Below are 23,809 nucleotides of genomic sequence, written 5' to 3'. Positions count from 1 at the left end.
TAAAAACTTCTATCGTTTCATTTTACGCTATTGTTTGTTTTGTGGTGTCGCAAAATAAACTGTTCACGGCAATATTTTTTCATCATTTTGATGGTCACTGTATTGGCTCTATTAATTTCTTAAAGTTCTCTCTTTCTCTTATATTTATTATAAACACACTATGGACGGACAAGCGCCTGTTTTTATGCGTTGTCCTTAGCAACAATAACGATAAAACCATCGCGTGTCCGATTGTTTATTTTCCACATAAACCTTTCAGAATAAAGCTCAAGATCCTGTTGAGACTTTTCAAAATAAACCAAATCACGTGAAAGAGTATGCAGAGTATTTACGGATGAGAAGTAAAAAAAAAGAGCCGTCAGGTGCTAAAAAATAAACCTTAGACTCAAACGTTAGAACAGGCTTTTTCCCCGCAGCACGCCGTGTAATAAATACTCAAAGAAAACAGTGGCCGTTACAACTTATGTCTAAAAATGTATCGTTTCATGCATCTGTTAAAACATTCGACTCCAGGTACACGACGCCCAGCTGGAAACACTTCATGCAAGTCGAGCTGCCCGAGATTCACAGAATTTTTGGAAAATTTTAAGTTTTTGTGATTTATATCGTTATCGGACGATAGATGTCTTAAATCGGGATATGAGATTTTGGTCACATCGCACAGCCTTATCTCAGACAGACATAAAAGTTGGCTAACAGACACAGATACCAGCTGTATAACAGCCTAATAAAATACCTGAATTTCATTCATCAAAACTGAAGCACAAACTTACTGGACATTAACATTTTAACTAATTAATTCTAGTAAAAATACTCCAAAAGACATCAACACTACAAATAGAGACTTGAGGTACGGTTCAGGGACTAATGGTGCAGCCGGTGTTGGGACACCTGAGAGAATACACCCACTAACTTTAAGCCTTAAGCCAACAATCTGTTGAGGTAGGAACAGGAAACTGAAGACGTCTGGAAGCAGCCACATGTGGCACCTCCAGGGACTGCAGTTCTCAACACTTTCAGCCTCACAGAAACATGGCGTTTCAGGTAGTCAGGTAGTCTCCCTCCACATACATCTGTGGAACACTGAGCAGGGCTGAAACAAGCTCCGGAAGAACACCCCCTCTTCCCAAACGGCTTCACCAGCAACCTTTATTATGCTGGTCTGTTTCATAAACTTGACTTAATTTGTGGACTAACTACATGCAATCCTTTTCATTCTCTCTCGAGGGAGGAGTGTTAGAGCTTTAGGTCACCTCATTCTGTTTGCCTAATTCATGCTATTGCACGACAAACAACCACAGAGGAACAAATGGCATGCTGAAGGCCAGACTAGCTGCCATATCATGTGCTCTAAATAGTCATCTCTTTGCAGGAGTCAGAGCAGCAAATGCCAAGTCACTGCACGCACCTTCATCCTTAGATTGCTGTTTAAACATACACACCTCAACACACCTTAAACACACTGCAATGCACACTGGCACACATTAAGTGAAGGATTTAGCTAATAAGCACTAAATCAGGAATTAACATTGGGAAACAGGATAAGAACAGGCTGACGTTTCCCCGGGGAGCGATAGATAGATGCTTCAGATGCTGGCAGCTGGCACGAATTTCATGCCCAGCTCCACAAGTGAAGCCCAGGGTTGCCCGTCAGGGACAGCAGCAATCAATGAAACTTGAATATTTATACTGCTGGAAAGATCACCTGGCTGTGGATGCAAACAAGAGGAAATCAATACAACAGTGCAGTTATATTAGATCAAAGTGTAATAATGGGTAAACGACTGAAAACCACAGAGAAGGGAGAGGACCCCATCCATAGTCACGGCTGTTTTCACATTGACATTTAATTTGTAAAAAACGAAATAGTGTCACACTTTTGTTACTTGTGTTTCACAGAGCTCAGTACTTTGGCATCACAGACAATGATAATCTTTATGCTGGTATCTATAATGGATCATATCCGTAAGCACGTGTTAATACTCGAATACTTTTTTCGCTCCACGCATACTCGGGTGTGACCATTTCCATGACGTGTCTTAAGCGGAGGTATTTCAGGCATCTTATCATACATCAAGCAGTGATGCACTACATTCATACTAATAACTCTCTTTATGTTCAAGTCTGGGCAGCTTCACAATGACGCAAGTCAGCCTGCCGTAATTGCAACGTCTCTAAACATTCCAACTCCTTCCTGAAGTGCCTCCAGATGAACCTAATGCAGGCAGAACGTTTATGATCATTTAGAGCCATCTGTGCTCCAGCTGCCACACTGATCAGTGAACAGCCTCTCCAGCATGACTACAGAGCCCCCCCCCCCGGTTACAGGATCCTGCCTTGTCGGCTAAATTCCAGAAGACCCCAGTTCCTACCGCAAGCATTCCACTTTCCACCTCTTCAGCTGACAGCCCAGCACATCCTTCACAGTTACAGAGCTGGTTCTGCAGTGTGCTGTAAAGCCTCAAACACTATGACTAGGCTTCAACAGCCTGCTAGTGGGTGGGAAAAGCATGCCACAGAGCAGGAGAGAGGCTTTTTTGTACCCAAAGGCCTACTTATCAAGTGCCTGACATGCCATTCGGCACCCGGTACCGCAGAAAGAGCTGCAGTCATCCAAATGTTTTCAGTGAATCAAAGAAGCCTCAGCGCAGACAGAAACAGAGAGAGACAGAGCTTAAATGTCAGAGTCGGAGCAGCGGAGAAGCACAGAAACAATGAGATTCCTATCGGTTTGTCCTTTTCCTGCTCGGGGCAGCTCATCTGATTGCATCCTTTGAAAAACACAATGGGACAGATCTCTTGGCCGTTACCTAGCAACAGGTGGTAAGAAAAGATACTGGCCTGGTTTGAAGGAGGAGAAGAGAGGCTACTTGAGAGACGAAGCGGTTCGCCTTCATGAATTATCCCAAATCTGAACAGAATAATACTGACCCGAGGACTTGCATGAATACCAATTAGTAGTTGAAGCTTGGTCATGGAAACTTAATGACATCACTTCTGAATGCAGACTGAGCATGAGCGAGCCTGCGGTTGGCAGAGCATCAAGCAGTGACCTGATAGCAGACACTAATAGACGGATGCCAAAACCAATGAAAAACCTGATGGCAGGGGAAATACTACAAACACAAGTGGGAGATGTGTTAAAAATAATAAAAAAAATCTGATTGTACACAAACAATTTACAACATTATATTTCCTTTTACTGATTTTTTATTTTTTTTTTAATTTGCCTGCATGGTGCTGCTGTGTGACACAGATCTGCTAGTGCGGCTTTGTGGGGTTTCCCAGTGACTCCTCCAGGACTTGTTCTTCATACAAGGCTTCACTAATCCAGCTTAATGAATCCTCATTAGGCTGAAATTGTCTTGGAAACTTCCATTCAGCTAATTTGGCAGCAGTAAAGAATCAAACTGGCACATTATGATGACTGACAGATTTCATTAAAGAAAAAAAAAACATGTATACAAAAGGTGGACGACTGGACAGCTTCCCAAAACACAGATGTGGGGAGAAAAAAAAAAGCCAAAGTCTAAATTAGATAAATTTCCTTAAAGATGGCTTCTGTCATTTATGTAGTTGTTATAAATGTTCAAATTCCTTTTTCCCTTGGTAATTTTGAATTAAAATGGCTAACTGATGCCATAAAAAGGCAGGCAATGATTGATAACACATGACCCTACGCTGTGTCACTGCATCATTTCATGTCTGGCACTGATCACCACCTGCACTCATGTATACATCTTTCTACGTAGCACTCATAATTCTTATTCTCATGTATATCTCATGCACATATCTTTCTTTCTACATAGCACTTTAATTCTTATTGTCTGCACTGAAGCACCGCAGCAATTTCCTAATGTTGTAAACCTCAACATCTGGCAATAAACCCATTCTGATTCTGATTCTGATTCTCTGATAACCATAATTGGTAACTGACTGAATCAGACTGCTCCCAACTGCTGAAGCGACTTCTTCTGCAGTAAACTGGAGTAAATGACCTTTAGGGGTCTGAGCAAACCCACAGTAACTAACCAGAAGCAGTGTATATATGTCAGATGAAGTGTGATTTGTTTGTGAAGCCTCGAGCTGAATGTTTCTGCTGTTGCCATCTTGCCAACAAGAGAGGCATGGATCTGCGACTGCAAAACAATTAACAGCGCACATCCTAATAATCCTGCCCAAAGAAACTTGAAATAAGCAAAATGTACAAAATGGGTTTCATTTTTTCTTTAATATGACCCGAAGAAAGCCAGGACCACGGGTCATTTTCCGACAGACTTCAGTAAGGCCACAGATACTGCCCCCGATGGGCTCTAAGAACAATGGCCTTACTTTTCAAACCCAGAAGCTGTCTGATGCCATCTCAAACGATTTTACTTTCACAGAGGCCAAATGTAGAACGCTTGAGTTAGTTTAATGTAGTGGCTTCAAAACAATAGCTAAGACACGTGCAACCCTAAAAATGGACTTTTTGTATGCATTTTGAAGAACTATGTGAAAGATCTGATGGACTCTGTCAGTCAGTGCTTAGCGCTCCTACAGTTTCCCCATTGTTTGCGTTGAGTACCCTGGCTTTTATTACACAAACACCGTGTTATTTACTTTGTTTTATTTGATTTATTTAGTGCATAATCATTGTTCATTTAGTAACTTGTATGTATAATGTATAAATTAAAAGTGCTCTTTAATCCAAAACCCTTAGACTTCTTACAGGTTCAGGCTTTCTAGACTTGCAGCATTAAACCAAGTTAACATAACCCTAAGTATACAAATTATGCAGCTCTGTTGCTGAAGCGTCGACAAATAAACCGTTTGATCGTCAACGATTACTTTTCTCCCCTGAAAGCCACAGCAGAGGAGGGCCGTGCATGTGAAACTCCTCTCCTTGTCGCCCACTCTCGCCATTTCTGCTGAGCCTAAATTACAGGGTGTTATAACTGGCACTTTTACAGCGCTGTTGTGTCAGAGTAAACTAATTACATGGTGAGAGGCAGTCTCTGAAGCGGAGGCATCGCAGTCACCTTGACAAGAGGAGGGAGAAATAAAACCAAAAAAACCAAAAAAACTAATACACCCCCCCCCCCAAAAAAGTGTTGTGCTACGTTAAGGTACGCATTCTCCAACTGCTGCTCCACTGCCATCACAGCAGCTGTGAGAATAATGAATGCAGCAGCAAGGTTCAATGAGAGCAGTAAAAATAGATGCTATCACAGGAAGGAGGAGTGATACAGAGGAGGTTTTCTTAGGTGTACTGACAGTTTGAGGCTGATGGTACACAGAGAGCAGAGGCCGGAGCACGCATCGCCTGCGAGCGAGCACATCGACGCACAGCAAGCGTCAATCCTTTGGTCCTCATTAAGTCGAAAACAGTTTGGAGGTTTTTGTTGAGTCATGCTTTGCTGCTGATACAGCTGACGCCACATATTCGGAGCTCATCCTCACCTCTCTCCTCCTTTCTTCCCTCTGCTGTTGTCTCCTTCACCCATTTCCTCTCAACCCGCAGCTTTTCTCTCTGATCTTTTTGTCCTTAGGACATCCTTTGCCCCAAAGCCTCCCGACTTTATTAAACATCCAGTGCACTCATATTCTCCTACTTCTCAAAGCACACCAGATACACAGGGGTGAATAATGAAGTGGACCCCCGGATGAACTCAAATCACTCCGGTCGGATTTTGGAGCCAAGTTGGACAGCATCGATATAAGACTGACTGGGATGGCGAGCGCAGTGACTGCACTGGAGGGTAAAGTCTCGGAGGTAAAGCAAGACATATTGAACCAGGGGGCTCATATCGAAGAGGCCGAAGCCCGCATTGCCGAAGTTGAAAGCACACTTGAGAAAACAGAAACGTCACTGAACTCGGCTATCAAACGAATCGCACTTCTTGAAGCCAAAACAGATGATTTGGAAAACCGCGGACGACGAAAGAACCTGCGCGTCTTCGGCATAAAAGAGGGAGCAGAGGGGCAACAATCACTCTTCCACTTTATTAACATCCTGCTACCTAAGTGGCTGGGGCTAGCGCCCGACAAGTCATTCACACTGGAACGAGTGCATCGCACGCTTGCCTCCGGGAAACCAAACCAGAGCAGAGCGGTGCTTGTTCATTTCTTAAAATTCCAAGAGAAGGAACTGGTATATCGGGAAGCAAGAAAACAACAAATTACACATGATGGGGCCAAGATCACATTTTCACAGGATCTGTCTGCGGAGACGGTTCGGATCCGACGGTGATTTCACCCGGTTGTCAAACTGTGTATTGATATCAATGCCTTCCGTGGATTCCAGCACAACCCGTGCAGACTCGGGATCCTGTACGGTGGAAAGATCCACCTCTTCTCAACACCTCAAGAAGCCGAAAAATTCTACAAGAATCTGCCGAAGGAAACAGCAGAAGATGCTCAACACCAGTGAGTCGGTTAAACAACAGGTTAACCATTAAGACACTCCATAAGACTGCCTCTGCTTCAACATAACTGACCAGTAATTGAGTCACTGATAAGAGACCGATAAAATTTTGAGCTCGAATTTATGTGGGACAGACACTATCTCTACTTTCAAGATTAGGCTTAAAACTTTTTTTTGCTAAAGCATATAGTTAGGGCTGGACCAGGTGACCCTGAATCCTCCCTTAGTTATGCTGCAATAGACATAGGCTGCCGGGGGATTCCCATGATGCATTGAGTTTTTCCTTTCCAGTCACCTTTCTCGCTCACTATGTATTAACAGACCTCTCTGCATTGAATCATATCTGTTATTAACCTCTGTCTCTCTTCCACAGCATGTCTTTTATCCTGTCTTCCTTCTCTCACCCCAACCGGTCGCAGCAGATGGCCGCCCCTCCCTGAGCCTGGTTCTGCCGGAGGTTTCTTCCTGTTAAAAGGGAGTTTTTCCTTCCCACTGTTGCCAAAGTGCTTGCTCATAGGGGGTCATATGATTGTTGGGTTTTTCTCTGTATCTATGAAGCGCCTTGAGGCGACTTATGTTGTGATTTGGTGCTATATAAATAAAATTGAATTGAACTTATGTTAACATAACTGAGCGTTTTTAAGCGCATATTCGTTCTAAGTTTGATCGCAATCGTTTTTGGGTTGTATATTAACAGCTGAACCTCAACTAAGTCTTTTTTTGTTTTGTCCTACCAAGGGTAAACTTTACTTTATTACTGGGGAAAAAATCTGTATCATATGGTTAGTATACACTGTCTGATTTATGGGGTTTTGGAGAGGTCGCGTTGACTAGTTACTCCTCAGTGACGTGGATTAACGCCCTCCAAATAATTTGTTCAAGGGAGGGGGGAGACATTTCCAACAAGGAAATGAAAATGTTCAATCAGAAATTGTTTACAAGTTCTTTATCTGGTATGTGTGAGTGTGTGAATGTATGTGCAAACCTGCTTCTTCAATTTTTCCTTTACTTTGTTTATTTAAGTAAACAGTCTGACAATATTTTATGGAGAGGACAACTAAAGAAAACATTTTGAACGTTAACATTACGACCTGGAACGTTAGGGGGATACGGAAGTTAGCTAAACTGAAACAAGTATTAAACCGACTAAAACATTTTAACTCTAGAATTATTTTCCTACAAGAATCTCATCTTACTGCATCAGAGATACATTTATTAACCAAAAGATGGCAGGGTCAGGTCTCTTCTTTTACTAGACATGCCAGAAGAGTCATTACTCTTATACATAAGTCAATCCCATTTCAAACTACGAGGGTGATTACAGATCCAAACGGGAGATATGTAATTGTGCAGGGCCGTATCTCCATGTTAGAAATAAATCTGATAAATATCTATGGCCCCAACGAGGATAACCCATCCTTCTATGAAAATCTATTTCTCACAATATCAACCTTGGAGGGCCTTTATATCATAGGAGGGGACTTTAATTGCGCCCTGGACCCTAACCTGGATAGGTCGTCTCAAGCTTACTTTCTTATCTCTACAGAGTTACTACCTTGTGTTGAGAACTGTTGGTATAACAGTATTGTGATTAGTGATCACGCAGCAGTATGTCTATCAGTTAGATTGGGTGAAGTTGATCAAGGTGTAAAGCGATGGAGGATGCAAACATTTTTGTTAAAGTACCCATCATTTGTCAAATTTATAGAAACTTGCATTGATCAATATTTTCAAATAAATAAAGATGAAACCACAGCTAGTATTAGGTGGGAAGCATTTAAAGCTTACATAAGAGGGAAAATTATAAGCTACAGTAGCAACAGGAGTAAGCAATATAACCAAGAATTAAAATCGTTAGAAAGACAAACTAAATCTAATGAAACAGAATTTTACCAGAGCAATGATCCCACTAAACTAAACAATTTGACTATTCTAAGAGCCAGGTATGATAAATTAACAGCAGAGAAAGTGGCAAAAAGTTTAATGTGGACCAAACAATTCTTTTATGACCAAGAAGAGAAGGCAGGAAAATTATTGGCCTGGAGGATAAAAAAAGATGCAAGCGGAAAAGGCCATCACCCACATAAAGTCCAAATCGGGTATTATAACAACAGACCCTTTAGAAATAAACGAAAATTTCAGAGAGTTTTATCAATCTTTATACCAATCTGAATATACAGGAAACAGAGAAACACGATGCATTTCTTGATCAGTTAAAATTTCAAACCCTCTCAGAAGAGGATAAAACAGCCCTTGATAGTCCTTTAACAATAAAAGACCTGTCAGAAGCCATAGACGACCTGAATAGCGGTAAAACGCCTGGCCCTGATGGACGTCCAATGGAATTCTATAAAACATTTAAAAATAAATTAATGCAGCCACTTCTTAACATGTATGAGGAGTCATATAAGTCCGGAATACTCCCAGACTCACTGAGATTAGCTACAATAACCCTTTTATTGAAGCCAAATAAGCCTCCGACTGAATGCTCCTCTTATAGGGGAATTAGTCTTATGGGATGTGATTGTGTGTAAAGCACTCTCTAGGAGACTAGATAAATATGTGCCTAATTTGATAACAGACAATCAACAAGGTTTTGTTAAAACGAGACAAGGCTATCATAATATAAGACGTGTCCTCAATGTACTTTATGAGAAAAACAATAGGGAGGACACTGCGCTGCTATCACTAGATGCGTGCAAAGCCTTCGATAGAACAGAATGGAATTATCTCTTACAAGTGCTCCCCAGATATGGACTAGGTGAAACATTCCTGAAATGGATCAGATTATTGTATACACATCCAACAGCACAAGTTTTAACTAATAATAACGTATCAAAACCTTTAATTTACAGCGATCAACCAGGCAGGGCTGCCCTCTGTCACCAATTCTCTTTGTGTTAGCAATAGAACCTCTGGCCATAGCTGTGAGAGCAAACGCAGGAATATCAGGGATAAGAATTGGAGGAAGAGAAAATGCATTTCATATTTGAGTAAACAACTCATGTGCTGTTCCTTTAGAGCAAGACAATATCTTTCCTTATGTAGGAAAGACCCTGAATATTGTATTTATCCCCAAACTCTATTGGAGAGAAATTACACTATACCAAATGGCATCCCATCCTTGTTATCCTGGAAGAGAGCATGATCATAAGAATAAAAATGTTTTTTTAAACCAGAGGATAAACAAGACTCCAACCTATCTCAGTAATACCAAACCTCCAGATCCTCTTATAGATTAACTAGTCTCTTGTTTCCCCTTTAAGCCGTCTGTACTTCCAATTAAATAACGTCCATTTCATTAGCGTTTTGGTATTTTTGATCGGACCCCATATATTCTCTCGGTGCCTCTTCTGAAGCTCACAGATGAACTACTGGACTCTGGAGACCAGGGGCTGGATTTCTCATGTCGTTAAGCTTATTTCGCCATGGCAACACAAGCTGGTGTTATAATTCAAAGGCAAATTTCTATCGCTCTGCAAACATGCTTACAGCTGGCAATATGAATAAGCGATGTCAAATGTGCATATTCACTAAATGCCACATGGTTTAATTAATGGCTTCACAGAAGAACTTTTTAAAAGTGACTGCTGCCTTTCCTCATCAATTTCATTCATTTTAAAGCCTTAAAGCCTTCAAAGAAATGCATGGGTTCAAAAAAATATATGTCCAGTGTATTGAAATATCAGCAATACAAGGTGTTTCTGCTCATAACAGATCAGTGGATCATAAGGTTTTTCTCTATAATCTTTACCTTAAACTGCCCGGAGACAACTACGGCTTAAAATTGGTGCTTAATAAAAACATTTGAATTTAATGGGTTTTCCCCCCCCTATCTTTAGTCACAGGAAGAACAAGAAGTCCCACAACAGATGGTTTGGCCGCCGATAGGGTCCTAATCTCTACATCATGGATTCAATTTGAGATGATATGAAGAGACAGACGACATTAAGAGAGAATAAATCCACTGAAGAAATGTGCCAGGTTCTCCAAGAGCAACAGAGTTGCCAAACATCTCCACAAAAAACAAAACAGTGTGCGCATGCATTTTCATTCGTACTTTATTAAAATAAATACATAAATAAAATTGATTTAGCCTTTTGTTTAGTTCTCATCCTACACCTTTTAAGCATGTTATTTACTGAACTTGTCAAACATACATACAGTGAACCGTGGCAAAGCTTTCCAAAGTTCTACTATACTATGTGTGGTAAAAGATCAGATCATATGTGCCCATTCGGTCAGAACATTATGCACTTGTAGCTCGTACCTTGCACTTCATCATGTCGCTGACCCTCTGCTGCATGGACTGCCCAGCTTTGGGTCTGACCAGGATGTAAAGGGCTTTGACCTCAGGGCAGGACCTCAGCAGCTTCTCCACCAGCACTTTTCCCATGAAGCCCGTGGCTCCCGTGATCAGCACATTCTTGCCAGCGTAGTATTCCACTACGGACGCCATGCTGCTACCCGTTGCGCCACCGCAGATGTCTGTCAGTCTGGTTTGTGCGTCTGTTGCTTGCTCTCCTAACCCGTCGAGGTCCCGGCCTTCACACAAGTCCTGCAGAGCGAGCGGGAGGATAAGAATGAGGATAGGCAACCTCAAACTTTATATACTGTATCAGTGTCTCTAAAGCTGGTGTCAGTTTAAGCAATGAAGCATGCAGCAAGAAGCTAAATATGAACTGTGAATCGCACTAATGCAACAAGTGCACAGTTTCGCATGAATGTCCAGGCTTTGACAGATTTAGTCTCATGTATCTGGAAATGAAAACAAGCATTTCAATAAATTGAAAAATATGCATCAGTGGTGGCACGTCTCTGTTTTGACCTTCAGAGAAGAAGCATGTAACTAGTCTGCAAACTTTATGAATATTTATACCATGAGGGGGAGGGAGGGTGATGCTCGGGGCAGTGTGACATCAGCTGCATGTGTGAGCGTGGGTACGAGTGTGTCAGGTCCACCAGCAAGGGTTCAGCAAGATTTTAAGCAGCAACTGATCACCGCTAACCACAATAACCTTTATCATTTATTCATGAATGCAAAAAGCAACAAATCAGAAATTATTTTTAACTGTACAAAATATAGTAAACAATATAATTTGGTCATAGATTGACTCTTTGAATACCACTGACATGAAAAAGCAGCTTAATATTTGATTAACAGATGAGCCATTTTAGAAGCAAACTAGTTTAAAAAAAACAAACATCAAAGTTTAAATTATTCTACTAAGGTTCAACTCACTCAAATTCAGTTTGATAGAAAAAAAAAAAGAAAAGAAAATATCAGTTTGGACTCTGTATCGGTCTTGAAGGGACTATCAGTGAACAGAGGCTATGATGCAGTCTAGAGATCTATTCCCAGGTGATTCAACCTCCACTTATACCTTGACTCATGTGCTTAATGACTCCCATGACACGGGAGAGTTGGTCAGTGACTCTCAGGACCATCTACAAGGTGACAACCCTATTAGAGGTTAAATATCTGAGTCTCCTTCAACAGTTGGAACTGAAGCAGCCTTTTGGATGACAGGAAAAGCATCTTCAAGAACCTAAAACAAATTCCAGCTGCCTTCTGCTGAAGCACTTCAGACTAAATATTCAAACTGTCTGCTAAAAATTCCCAAAACTCCTTTTATCCATGCATCCAAATTAAAACCAAACTTAGTTTAGAAAAAAAGTAGGGAAGAATGCTTTCATGTTACTCTACTGCTCTGCTGTGTTCAGATTTGGATATATAATACGTAACTGAGGACATGCAAATATATCGCATAATATAAATAGCTTTTTATGATTATAAACCAATTACAGTGAGGATTGCTAGAATCAAAATTAGACTATTATTCCCAGCTGCAGTTACTGTATTTATATGTCACCGCTTTGATCTCGGAAAACCAAACCTAAAACAGGGAAGGCGTTAGTGACAATCAGTGTCTGAATATAAACACAGGCTTCCACATACATCACAATTAAGTCAAAATGTTGAATGTTGTCATTGTGTTTCTTAAATTTGAAAAGTCTTGGTTCAAACTATAGGATCAAAAGCATTTCTTTGTCCCCCTCCCCAGCCTCTCATGCACTTGAAGTGAGCAAGTGCATGAGAAATTACATTACGCCAGGACCTTGGAGGCTGAAAAGACTCACATATATTAAATGTACAAGACTGCTGGTATATTGAAGTGAATGGTATGATTTCAGTAATGACAAAGTGAGCTGCAACCTTCAATCCCAGCAAACAAGTTTGGTTTAAAGCTATAATAAAAAAAATATAAAATAAAAAATTAAATGCTAAGGCTTATCTTTAACCATCTGACATTATGCGTATTCCACATGCAATAAATCACATAACTGGGTTTTATGGCAGTTTTTAGTTTTATTTGACACCTGTGTTGTAACACTAACACTGACTCTGTTGGACTTTGCCCTTATTTCCTGTAGACAATAGACGACTATAACTGAATGCAACCTGAGAAGTCACATGGCCGCAGATAAGCTGCGTTTGTGACTCAGTGAGGGAGGTTGTGCCATGAGTCCATCTGATCAAAGCACTGTGTTGATGTGTGGGCTAAAAGCTCACCAGCACACTGCCAGCATTTGTGTGCAACCACGCCAACTAAGCATTGATAAATCACACGGCTCTTAAAGACTAGATGACAGCTACCTGTCTCTGGTTGGTGTCACCCCCCCATCCCCACCACACACCAACCAGTCACACAGGGAGGGTGGCAGCGCGCCCAGTCTCATCCAACTTTTTGGCAGCAGCCAATAAAAATGCAGGACTTGACTTGTAAAATTTTCACTTGGCAACAATAGGCACAACATTTAGCCAAGACTGATGCTTGATCAGCACCTTCAGTGATACAGCAGAGCTGTGATTGTACACAAGATGAAGCTACGCTCCTTCTCTTTGCTTCGTTCATCCTCTCTCCTGTGCTGCAGATTCCCAGCATGTCTGCCCAAAGACAAAAACCAAATCCTCCTGAGCCAAACGTGGCCCAGATAACAAAAACAATCTTGTATTTACTTGCTTTCCCTCCATTCTGCCGTCTGTGCATGCAATTTTAAAAATCAGATTCCCTTTCCACACAAACACGAGGAAAAAAGATGGGTGTGTGCATTCAGTTTGGGTTTCTACATGTCTGCACTTGAAAAACAAAAAATGTGTTCCAGAAACTAAACGCCGGGGCTCCTACTGACATCTATGTTTAATCCCAATTTTGTCCCATTATTTTAATTCGATATTCCCCATCTTCAACTTTCAGACAAGGCAGTATCTCCAGATCTACCACTCTGTACACACAGATGACAACAAGAAGAGGTCACAGTCAAGGTCCTCTGCTGAGGCCCCAGACATTTCAGCCTTGTTCTTCACATAGATTCCCTGTGGACAAGAGGACAAGAGCACATGGGCTGAAAGTCACTACAGATTAACGCCTGACAATGGAAATGTTCCTGCAGCTGGAAGAGTGTTGGAACGGCCATGCATGAATCAAATTCATGAGACTGAATGCTTGTGAAACACACAAGGTTACACAACTCCACCTCCTGCTTCTCTCAATGCCTGTCAGTTAAGCTGAAGGTGTCCACCCTCTACAAGCCAACATGGAAAGTGGGGCGAAACTGTCCATTATTCTCCTTACAGGCCTTTAGTTCAGAATTATGCATTTACAGGATGACTACAAGAAGTATAGAATACATACATCCCAAGTATTTGCTGAAAGTTTATAAATTGAATTTTGGTTCATTGAGATAACTAGTAGCAATTAAAGACACTTGATTTTAAAATGACACACACACACACACACACACACACACACACACGGTAAACTATATCTAAAGGAGTTTAGGCACCGCCTCACGTTAACAAGAACTCATATGGTGAGATCATGAAGTTCAGGGACAGCTCATTTTGAAAGAAAAAAAAAACAAAACATTTACAATTTAAATTTTGCATCTATCGCCTTCAAGATGATCTCTTCGTGTACCTCAGGACCCCCTTCCAGCATCCCTACTAAGTTTAGCTTACTTTGGGGCGATCGTGGCTCAAGAGTTGGGAGTTCGCCTTGTAATCGGAAGGTTGCCGGTTCGAGCCCCGGCTTGGACAGTCTCAGTCGTTGTGTCCTTGGGCAAGACACTTAACCCATTGCCTACTGGTGGTGGTCAGAGGGCCCGGTGGCGCCAGTGTCCGGCAGCCTCGCCTCTGTCAGTGCGCCCCAGGGTGGCTGTGGCTACAATGTAGCTTGCCATCGCCAGTGTGTGAATGTGTGTGTGAATGGGTGGATGACTGGATATGTAAAGCGCTTTGGGGTCCTTAGGGACTAGTAAAAGCGCTATATAAATACAGGCCATTTGTAGGAGCACCATTCTGACCAATTGCATGTGTCCATCTAGGATTTCATCATGGACCACAAACCTTCATGTCGATCACTGGTGATTACGACTCCATCCAATTTGTCCCACCACCAGCCCTGTTTGCTCACCTTTCAAGGTGAAGGGTCACATTTCTGACACACTGGAAGAGGTTGGAGGTTTGCCCAAGTCAACCTCCATAGAATCTCATGTTAAAATCTCAGATTTTGCAGCGTTAAAAAGCATGTTCAAAGACTGGTGCAAAATCATGTTGCACCAACCAAAATGCAGCCAAACCCAATGACTGAGATCACGGTGGCTACAACTTTTATACCGTCTCCAGGTTTGACATGCAGTCAGTATGAGACTTCAATACAACAGATGTCCAAGGAGCTGACCTTCAAGTGCATAACCTCAAAATTTAAAACATGAAATAAATAAGCACAGTCTGAACTTTTTAATCACCTAAATTTCTGGGTAACACTAGAGATTCAGGATCTCAACATGGATGAAGGGTCTATAGATAGTTCTTTTTCCTCAGGCACCCAGCATATTCTCTTGGTTTATTTTTGTCATACTGAATTAAACTTTACTTTTAAATCCCTCAGCCTGTCCTTGTCAATCACACAGATTATGAAGGACAAGCAGATATGAGGTCTGTCAGCAGTGACCTTGTTGTGTTGTTATTGGTGAATAAGACTGCATCTTCTTTTAGAGTCTATATTATGACTTGAAAGGAGAAGTGCTGGGCAGCAAGGACAAGGCCTGAAAGCTTAAGGGACAAGCTTCTCAGGTTATGATGCCATCTTGACAAAGTACCACATCACATCCAAAGTCACTCGGGGGTCACTTTAAAAACAGAGCTGGGTGACGCTCAAGGCATACAGGTCAGCAGCAGAGGTTTACTGTTGTCTGCAGCTAATGCTGCTGCACTCCGGCCTTATTTCATGTCTCCTTTTCTTCACACTGAGGGCATTTTTTGTATTATTCCTCAAAAGCCACTCTCCACAGGAAATCCACGCCGTTTGTCTGAGGAAGCTTGTTTTAAGCCACAGCTCTGCAGTCCTTCTGCCTCCGGCCTTTCCCCACACAACCCTTCCATTACTGGGTCAGCTAAATGCAGCTGGAGACGCAGGCAAAAATCGAGCTGCACAGCTGCACACTGGCTAAAGCCATTATAGCCGGACAAAAGCTGGCAGCGGGAGGAGGGGAGTGAGTGTGGGAAAAATAGAAAGAGCAAAATGATGCAAAATACAGCCAATAATTAAAGCAGCATTAGTCAGTGCCAAGCAGCACAAAGGAACAGTCAGGCCCTTTCACTATCGCACAGTGATGGCAGTGACAAAAAGAAACCTGAAAAGCTCTGTTAAGTATACAACCACTACTGGCTGCAGTTTCACAGTGCTGTGCCAACATGGGACTCCAGGAGATGCACCTTTATCCGCCATCCAAAAGAACCACAAAAGTCAATACATCCTGCATTTAGAGACAGAGGAATCACCATCAAAGGCTTGAATCAACAGAAGCAATAGTGGTCATCCCAGCTCCTAACCCACAAGTCCACATTTCTAAATTTGGTTTTGTTAGGCTCACCGTGCTGTTTAAGGCAGTTTCTGGTTCTTGTCTCAATGACAATCGGAAGAGAGGAAATGAGTCTCTTTTCCCTGTCCCAGAGAGACTAGATGAGGGTGGGGTAATGACCTGACCACAAGATTAAATAAAATACATTAGCTGCTAAAAGTAACACTTGAGAAAAGCATGTTAATAGTGACTACTGGGCAAGCCCTTTAGTCTTTTAGTTACTGCTATTATGCCTGCAATTTACAGTGATAAGTGAAGTAAGCTAAATTTACAAGCCTCAGATAAAAATCTCACTAATATTACAAGCTTATAATCATACTTTATGCATGCTATTGGAAAAACATATGTAGCAGAAAAATGTAGAATGAGGAGAGATCTATTGTAATAGTCAAGCTAAAATACTAAGTGGACTTGAATAGGTTTGAGCTTAAAAGTTAACTAAAGCTAATGGATTAGCATTACTCACTTGTAAAATATATAGCTCATAGTTTTAAGTTATGATCCAATAGTATAGATAAACAGAACTGTCAGCAACTAGTTAAAATTATAATAAAAACTGTATAAAACATGAGTAACAGTTAAATTGTTAGGCATAAATACAGCTAATAGCCCAGCCCAGCCTCACATCTACTTCACAGCTGATCAGGTGAGAAATCAACTCAAGAGGACGAAGGCAAGGAAGGCAGCAGGTCCGGATGGAATCTGCTCCAGACTGCTCAGGGACTGTGCAGACCAGCTCTGTCAGGTGGCCCTGTACATCTTCAACCTGAGCCTGAGCCTGGAGAGGGTTCCTGAACTGTGGAAGACTTCCTGTGTGGTTCCGGTGCCAAAAATCGCACACCCCAGGGAGCCCAACCACTTCAGGCCTGTTGCCTTGACTTCTCATCTGATGAAGACCATGGAAAGGCTCATCCTGCACCACCTTCAGCCACTGGTGGGCTCAGTGTTGGACCCCCTGCAGTTCGCCTACCGTTCTGGAATTGGGGTGGATGACGCTGTCATCTACCTGTTACACTGATCCCTCTCTCACCTAGAGCAGGCGGGGAGCACTGTGAGGATCATGTTTTTTGACTTCTCCAGTGCTTTCAACACCATCCAACCCGCACTACTGAGAGGGAAGCTGGAGGGAGCTGGAGTAGGCAAACAGCTGACTGCATGGACCATCGACTACCTTACCAACAGACCACAGTATGTGAGGCTCCATGACTGTGTGTCCGAGGTGGTAATCTGCAGCACGGGGGCACCGCAGGGCACGGTTCTCTCACCTTTCCTGTTCAGCCTTTACACTTCAGACTTCTGTTATAATTCGGCCGATTGCCATATACAGAAGTTCTCAGATGATACAGCCATCATTGGATGCGTATCAGACGGGAATGATCAGGAATTCAGGGGGGTCATCAGTGACTTTGTTGGCTGGTCTGAGACCAACGTACTCCAAATCAACGCCGGCAAGACAAAGGAGATGATCATAGACTTCAGGAGGAATTCACCCCCTACAACACCGGTGAACATCCAAGGGAGAGACATTGAGATAGTGGACTCTTATAAGTACCTGGGTGTTCACCTCAACAAGAAACTGGACTGGACAACAAATACAGACGTCCTGTATAAGAAGGGCCAGAGTCGACTCCACCTGCTGAGGAGACTGAGGTCCTTCGGAGTCTGCAGGACTCTGTTAAGGACATTCTATGACACTGTGGTAGCATCTGCCCTTTTCTATGCAGTGGCCTGCTGGGGGAGTGGATGCACGGACAGGGACAGGAGCAGGATTGACAAACTGGTGCGGAGGTCTAGCTCCGTGCTGGGATGTCCCCTGGAGTCTGTGGAGGTGGTTGGTGAGGGGAGGATGCTAGTAAAGCTGACATCCATCATGAACAACCCACGTCACCCACTGCATGAGTATGTGAGTGGTCTGAGCAGCTCCTTTAGTCAGAGACTGAAACACCCTCGCTGCAGGAAGGAGCGCTCTCGCAGATCATTCATCCCAACAGCAGTTAGACTCTATAACTCCTCAATCACGATGTCATAAGTCACTGGACACTGTGAACATCCACGGTCACCACTTCATGCATAATGGACCTTCCATGACCTTCCAAGCTATATAGTTTATGTCTTCCATATTTCAAACCATATCCATAATCACATACTGTGTATGCTACCATTGTATATAGTGTATTATCTTACTTTTTTTCATTGATTGTACTTAATTGTATTTTTGTATTTCCTTCATATATCTGTACCTGAGCTGAGGTGATTTCCCCGTTGTGGGATCAATAAAGTCTTATCTTATCTTATCTTAATAGTTAGCCAAGCCAAGCATATGCTATAGCAAGGAGCTAATAGTGAGGCTATTAAATACAAATACAGGCTATTAGCGCCTTGCTAATAGCATTACCATTAACTCCTTTATACAACATTAGCTAAGACTGACATAGCTGTAACTGTGAAATTGTTTGTTACATTGCATAATATAGACATTGATGGATCTCGTTAAAAGAAGAGGAAACTACACACTAATAAAACATCACCCAAATAATGTTTTTGTTCTTTTCGTAATAAAATGTGGTTCTGATGTTTTCTTGAGATACTACATAAGATAAATAAAAGTGTAAATAACCATCAATATAGAGGGCACAGAAATCAATAATAATATCCTTAAGAAAGAAATCATAAATAAAGATCAGAATATTTCATTGTTACAGTATTTTGTCTGGCTGCTTAACTTACATATGGCTAATCGAGTGTCAAGTTCTTCAAGACAGAGCTACTAGCATTAGCCATTTGAGCATGACTACAGCATAAAGGACATGGTGCCTACATGATGAATACGAGTGTGCTCCAGCAATGGCTTAATGTATGTTACATCAGATAAACCCACTATAAATGTGACAAGTTATACACTACAGTATTAAAGACTTTTTCAGCATACTGCAGCTCAACTCCCCCGCTCTGGTGTATGAGGCAGTAACTTTGTCCCTTACACAAACCCACATAATTGCGCAGCACTTTTTAAAAGGGCCCTTATCCAAGACTGCATTATCGCATAAAAACGGCAGGTCTTCTCTCTCCCACTCCATTTTTTTTTTTCTAAGGCAGCTAAATGCTAATCTAATTAGAATTAATTATATTGGCCGTGGGCTTCAAGGATTTAAGCAGGACCTCTTTAATTCAACCTTTTCACTAAACTATGAGCAAGTGTCAACACAAAGGTCAGCGCTCTCCGTTAGATATCTGGCCGTGGGAGCGCTGGTGTGTGAGCTAATGTTTCTGTGTGCACGTGTATACGCTTGCGTCAGTGCGTTGTCGACATTGTATGCGATGGCAGAGGGATTCTGTAATTACACCAGCTGTCTCTGAGTGACAGAGCCTCCGTGAGCTGTGGTGTCCGTTTACGCCTGGCTTAGACCCAGGCTGCCAATCGCACCCGCAGTGCAGCTCTCAGGCCAAGAGGTCAGGAACTTGTATTGTGTGTTCAACATGGTATGAAACCCGTGCACGACTTTCAAGTAATAAACACTGTCCTCCAATTATTGGCTGGAATCAGCAGAGTTTGATGACAACTTTTCATTTTCTGTAATCTGTGTATGATTTCAACTCTTACCGACTCTTGGGAACAAACTGCCCTCCAGCTTTTCTTGAGGACAGTTGCAGTGGTGTGTGTGAAGCATATGCAAGTTATACCTGTGTACCAAACCAAATTTAACTAATTAAAAATAATAATAAATAATTCTGTAAGACTAAACCTGGCATCAGAAAATAGTTACACTAAGAAATAAAACAAAGCAATGCATTGGAAGAAAGAAAAATGACCTACACAACTTGTATCCTTAAATATATAGTTAAAACAAAATTTGCAACACAGTGAGTTTACATCAGATGGCTCAGTCATCCACACCTTTTTAAACAGCTTCCCTCAAGGCTGAAAAAGATATGCATGCTGCCATAAGCTTCACATGTCACATGTTCATTTGAATTCAACTTTCCATATGGTAAACAGTTACAGTGGAGGAAAAAAAAAAGTGTCATTGTACGTTTATTCTGAAATAGCATCGCTGGATTAAAGTGGAAAAGGTGACAAGGAAAAACTACTGGAGTTTCATGGAAGCCACAATTACTCTGATTCCTAGAAACTCAGCTTTCATGCACTGAGAGGAAACCGATCACCTGTCCCATTGTTTGAGGGCCATGGGGAGAACAGGCCTCTCCCTGAACCATCAACACCAACTCACTCACTATAATACCAAAACTGCAATGTTATACTTTGAAATTAAAATTAGAATAATTGTTTATCATGCTGATTTTTCCCTTAATGCAAATACAGGGATGTAAATGGATTCATGGACTGCACAGAGCCATAAATCACTGATTCCCAACCAGGGATCAGTCTTCAATCCGTCAACCAGACCAGCTGAAAACTGGGTTATTATCAAAACAGGGAAGACAAAACAGTGCCTTTGTACCCCGATGTCTTGAATGCAAGTTCAAGACATTTTTATTCACCTTCCTGGTCCTCCAACTCTAATCAGTTGTCACTCCTCTTTTGTTGAATTTAAATTCAGACTTTGCATCAAGAATTTGATTCAGTTCCTCCATTGTGTCATCATGCATTTTAGCGGTAGGGCAAAAAGCACGATCCATCACTTGAGTGTACAAAAATTTCAATTTACTTCTCACTACATCATGTTCATTATGTAATGAGTGATTTAGGACACAGCCATATATTTCTTTGATTTCACTGAGCAAGCTGCTGGCAGTACGAGTATCCAGTTCTTTCAGCTAATGTAAAAAACACCCATGCAAACTCAGGCTGCAGAGAGCCTGCCAGTGTTTTATGATCTATTTGAGGGAGCCATTAGCAAAATGGCTGACCAAAGTCTCACTTTCCATAGCCAGTCAAGCTTAAATACAGTATCTAGACATGTTGTGATGATGGGTGAGGCGGTCTCAAAAACCTAATTGCATAAACAGACCAGTAGCACAGGCCATAGCCGCTCTGTTGCTTATCCCGCAGGCTTGTTATTTCTAATGTGGAAAGAGGCTTGCAGGATTTAAAGCTGCCATCAGTTATCCATGCAAAAGGTTGGTGGCTCAGTCAGAGATTGGTCCAACCCAAATGCTTTCACCAAGTTCTTTTAGATTTTTGCCAAATTTGGTCTACTGCCTGACAACACGCCTCCTACTGTAGATAGCAGTAGTGAAAAGGTTTAATACGCCAACAAAAGCCCTTGTTGCAAAATGTTTTCTTCACATCAAACAAGACCAAACAGTCCAGGAAAGTTAATGCTATACATCCACTCAATACGCGACGTCCAGATGAACAAAATCAACTTTCTGGGATTTCCTAACCTGGATGATCGAGCATGCATCAAGACATGACCAAGCCACGAGAACAATTACCCCATGGTGGATATTATTAGCCTCAAACTGAAGCTTTAATGGTGTCATGTAGTCAACAATGGCTAATGATTGGTTCGTTCTTTTAACCAATGACACAAAGCTCCCTTGCATGGAAACAGGTATCTGTGACCAAGTGATTTAATGAGCTATCCAGAGCAAAGATGGATTACAGTGAACACAGAGTAATGTAGTCCTTAACACACTACAGCATCACCTTCTGTCAATGCCAGCTAGGTTTGTAATTAATGACAGAAGAGCTCTCCAAGTACCTCATCCATTTATGCATCCTTCTAAAAACCTCCACCCACCCATCCATCGTTCCTATATGCAGATTAAAGCAGATGGTTGTGAACATGAGAGGTATGAAAACCCACAGATTATTTCATCTGCTGCTGGACAGATTAGGTTACATCTCTCCACTATACAGTTATAATCTTTATCTTTGGCGATTGATTTCAGAGAGGGTGTTCCTTGTGTCACAATCACTGATCATTCCGGCACGGTTGTAATAATATCTGAAAGGTGTGACAAATTTGATAAAAGGGCACATACACACAAACACACGTAGTGTTTGGTGTCAACTTCTGTGAATGGAAAGCAAATATCTTTGGGCCAGGAGAACATGGTTATTGTTACTGCTGCCACTGGAGTGTGTGTTGATTTCAGGGAAAGAAAGCATGCAATCGGCTTTGGCCGTCTGTTGGCAGAAAGATTAGAAGAAAGGCTGCTCTCTTACTGGGACTGGAGCATGAACGTGGTCTCTGAGGGCCCACTTAGAGCTCTACCTTCCTGCCAGAATAACACATGTTCCAAAAATGAAGGGGTAACTGTGGCGCACTTCAGACAGATTCTCTTCAGCTAAAAATGGGTTGGCCTTAAGATTAAATGTGCTTTATAATTCAATTTGGTCTGGAGGTAACATTCATAAAAATTCATGTTATTTACTTGTGTATCTCAAAAAACATCCTTGATTCCTAATACATCACTGATATTTTGACATGTCAATATAGCAACACAACGTCTAATGTGTTTATTCATAAACCAAACCAGACGACGATATGAGAGAAGCACATTTTTGCCAATTTAGCTCAAAATGGAACAAGATGAGCGCTCTAGTAATGTTTGAGGTTGCTTTCACCCTTATACTGCACATCTGTTTCTCTTTGGGTGAATCAACAGTAGTCGCTCATCATGCTCTTATTAAATTTGGCCTAATATCTGGTTTTCCAACAGTTTTATATCTTGATTAAGTTTATCCCCCATGCTCATCGCTGACACCGTCCAGTTTTGATGGGAAAAAGTTGAGATGAGAACGTAAAAAGTGCATTTTCAGTGATATTCTGACACTCATCAGCGCATTATCCAAAAGGTCGGCATAAGCCTCTGCTCTGAGAGTGCCAAGAAAATTCTGGAAAACCTGCATAAATACTTCCCATGCTGCTGATTCTGTTGGCTTCAGTTTCCTTTTTAATTCCTCTTCAAGCATCAGTTCACAGATTATAAAACCAACAAAAACACCTCAACTAGGTTTTAGCATCACTTTTTACTTAAGTGCTGAAAAACATTGCCGGATAAAATGACACCACACCATGAAGCTGATACAAAATTATTACGTCACAACCTCAAATCTCGATTCCACTGGATCAGACATTCTCATATAAACAGAAAACAGCTAACAGGGCTGATTTAGGGCCATAATTGTGCCAACTTTTACTGCCTCCAGTACGTGTAATAGAAGGCAGCGTTTGAACCCTCGTTAAATCCTTACTTAAACAAGTCAGCGTTCCAACAGATCCATCAAGCTTTGACTTTTAAATCACATGTTGTGACCGCGTGCCTCAGGCTTTATCTGGAGATGGGTCTTTGCAAAACCCAAAAACAAAATTGTAAGAAATACATTAATATTTCATCTCTTACTAAGCAGATGTTACAACTCCAATTCATCTGGAACACCCCCTCAAGTCAGACAAGTGGGTGGCAGTGTATGTAAACATTAGTAAAACTTGCAACCTATACTACTGTTGTGTGACTACCTAAATGAGTCTTTTAAATAGATTTCAGAGGCGTTTTTAAGCTAAA

At 41.6% G+C, this 23,809-nt stretch overlaps 1 protein-coding gene across 4 annotated transcripts in view; it reads right to left on the bottom strand.

Annotated features, from left to right (window-relative positions):
* Window positions 1–23,809, bottom strand: part of LOC113009713 (fatty acyl-CoA reductase 1) — a 58,946-nt gene that overhangs the window by 25,031 nt on the left and 10,106 nt on the right. For all 4 annotated transcript variants that reach the window (XR_013902810.1, XM_026148184.2, XM_026148185.2 and 1 more), the window contains exon 2: window positions 10,677–10,964. Coding sequence is in view for 3 of the 4 variants with exons in the window: in XM_026148184.2 (XP_026003969.1) it covers window positions 10,677–10,964 (288 nt within the window). In the remaining variant the exon portion in view is untranslated. The remainder of the gene's footprint in view (window positions 1–10,676; window positions 10,965–23,809) is intronic.

The sequence above is a fragment of the Astatotilapia calliptera genome, chromosome 17 (assembly GCF_964374335.1).
Source record: "Astatotilapia calliptera chromosome 17, fAstCal68.1, whole genome shotgun sequence".
Classification (NCBI taxonomy): Eukaryota; Metazoa; Chordata; class Actinopteri; order Cichliformes; family Cichlidae; genus Astatotilapia; species Astatotilapia calliptera.
The sequence above is the reverse complement of the archived record's forward strand: the minus strand, read 5'-3'. Positions and strand labels throughout refer to the sequence as shown.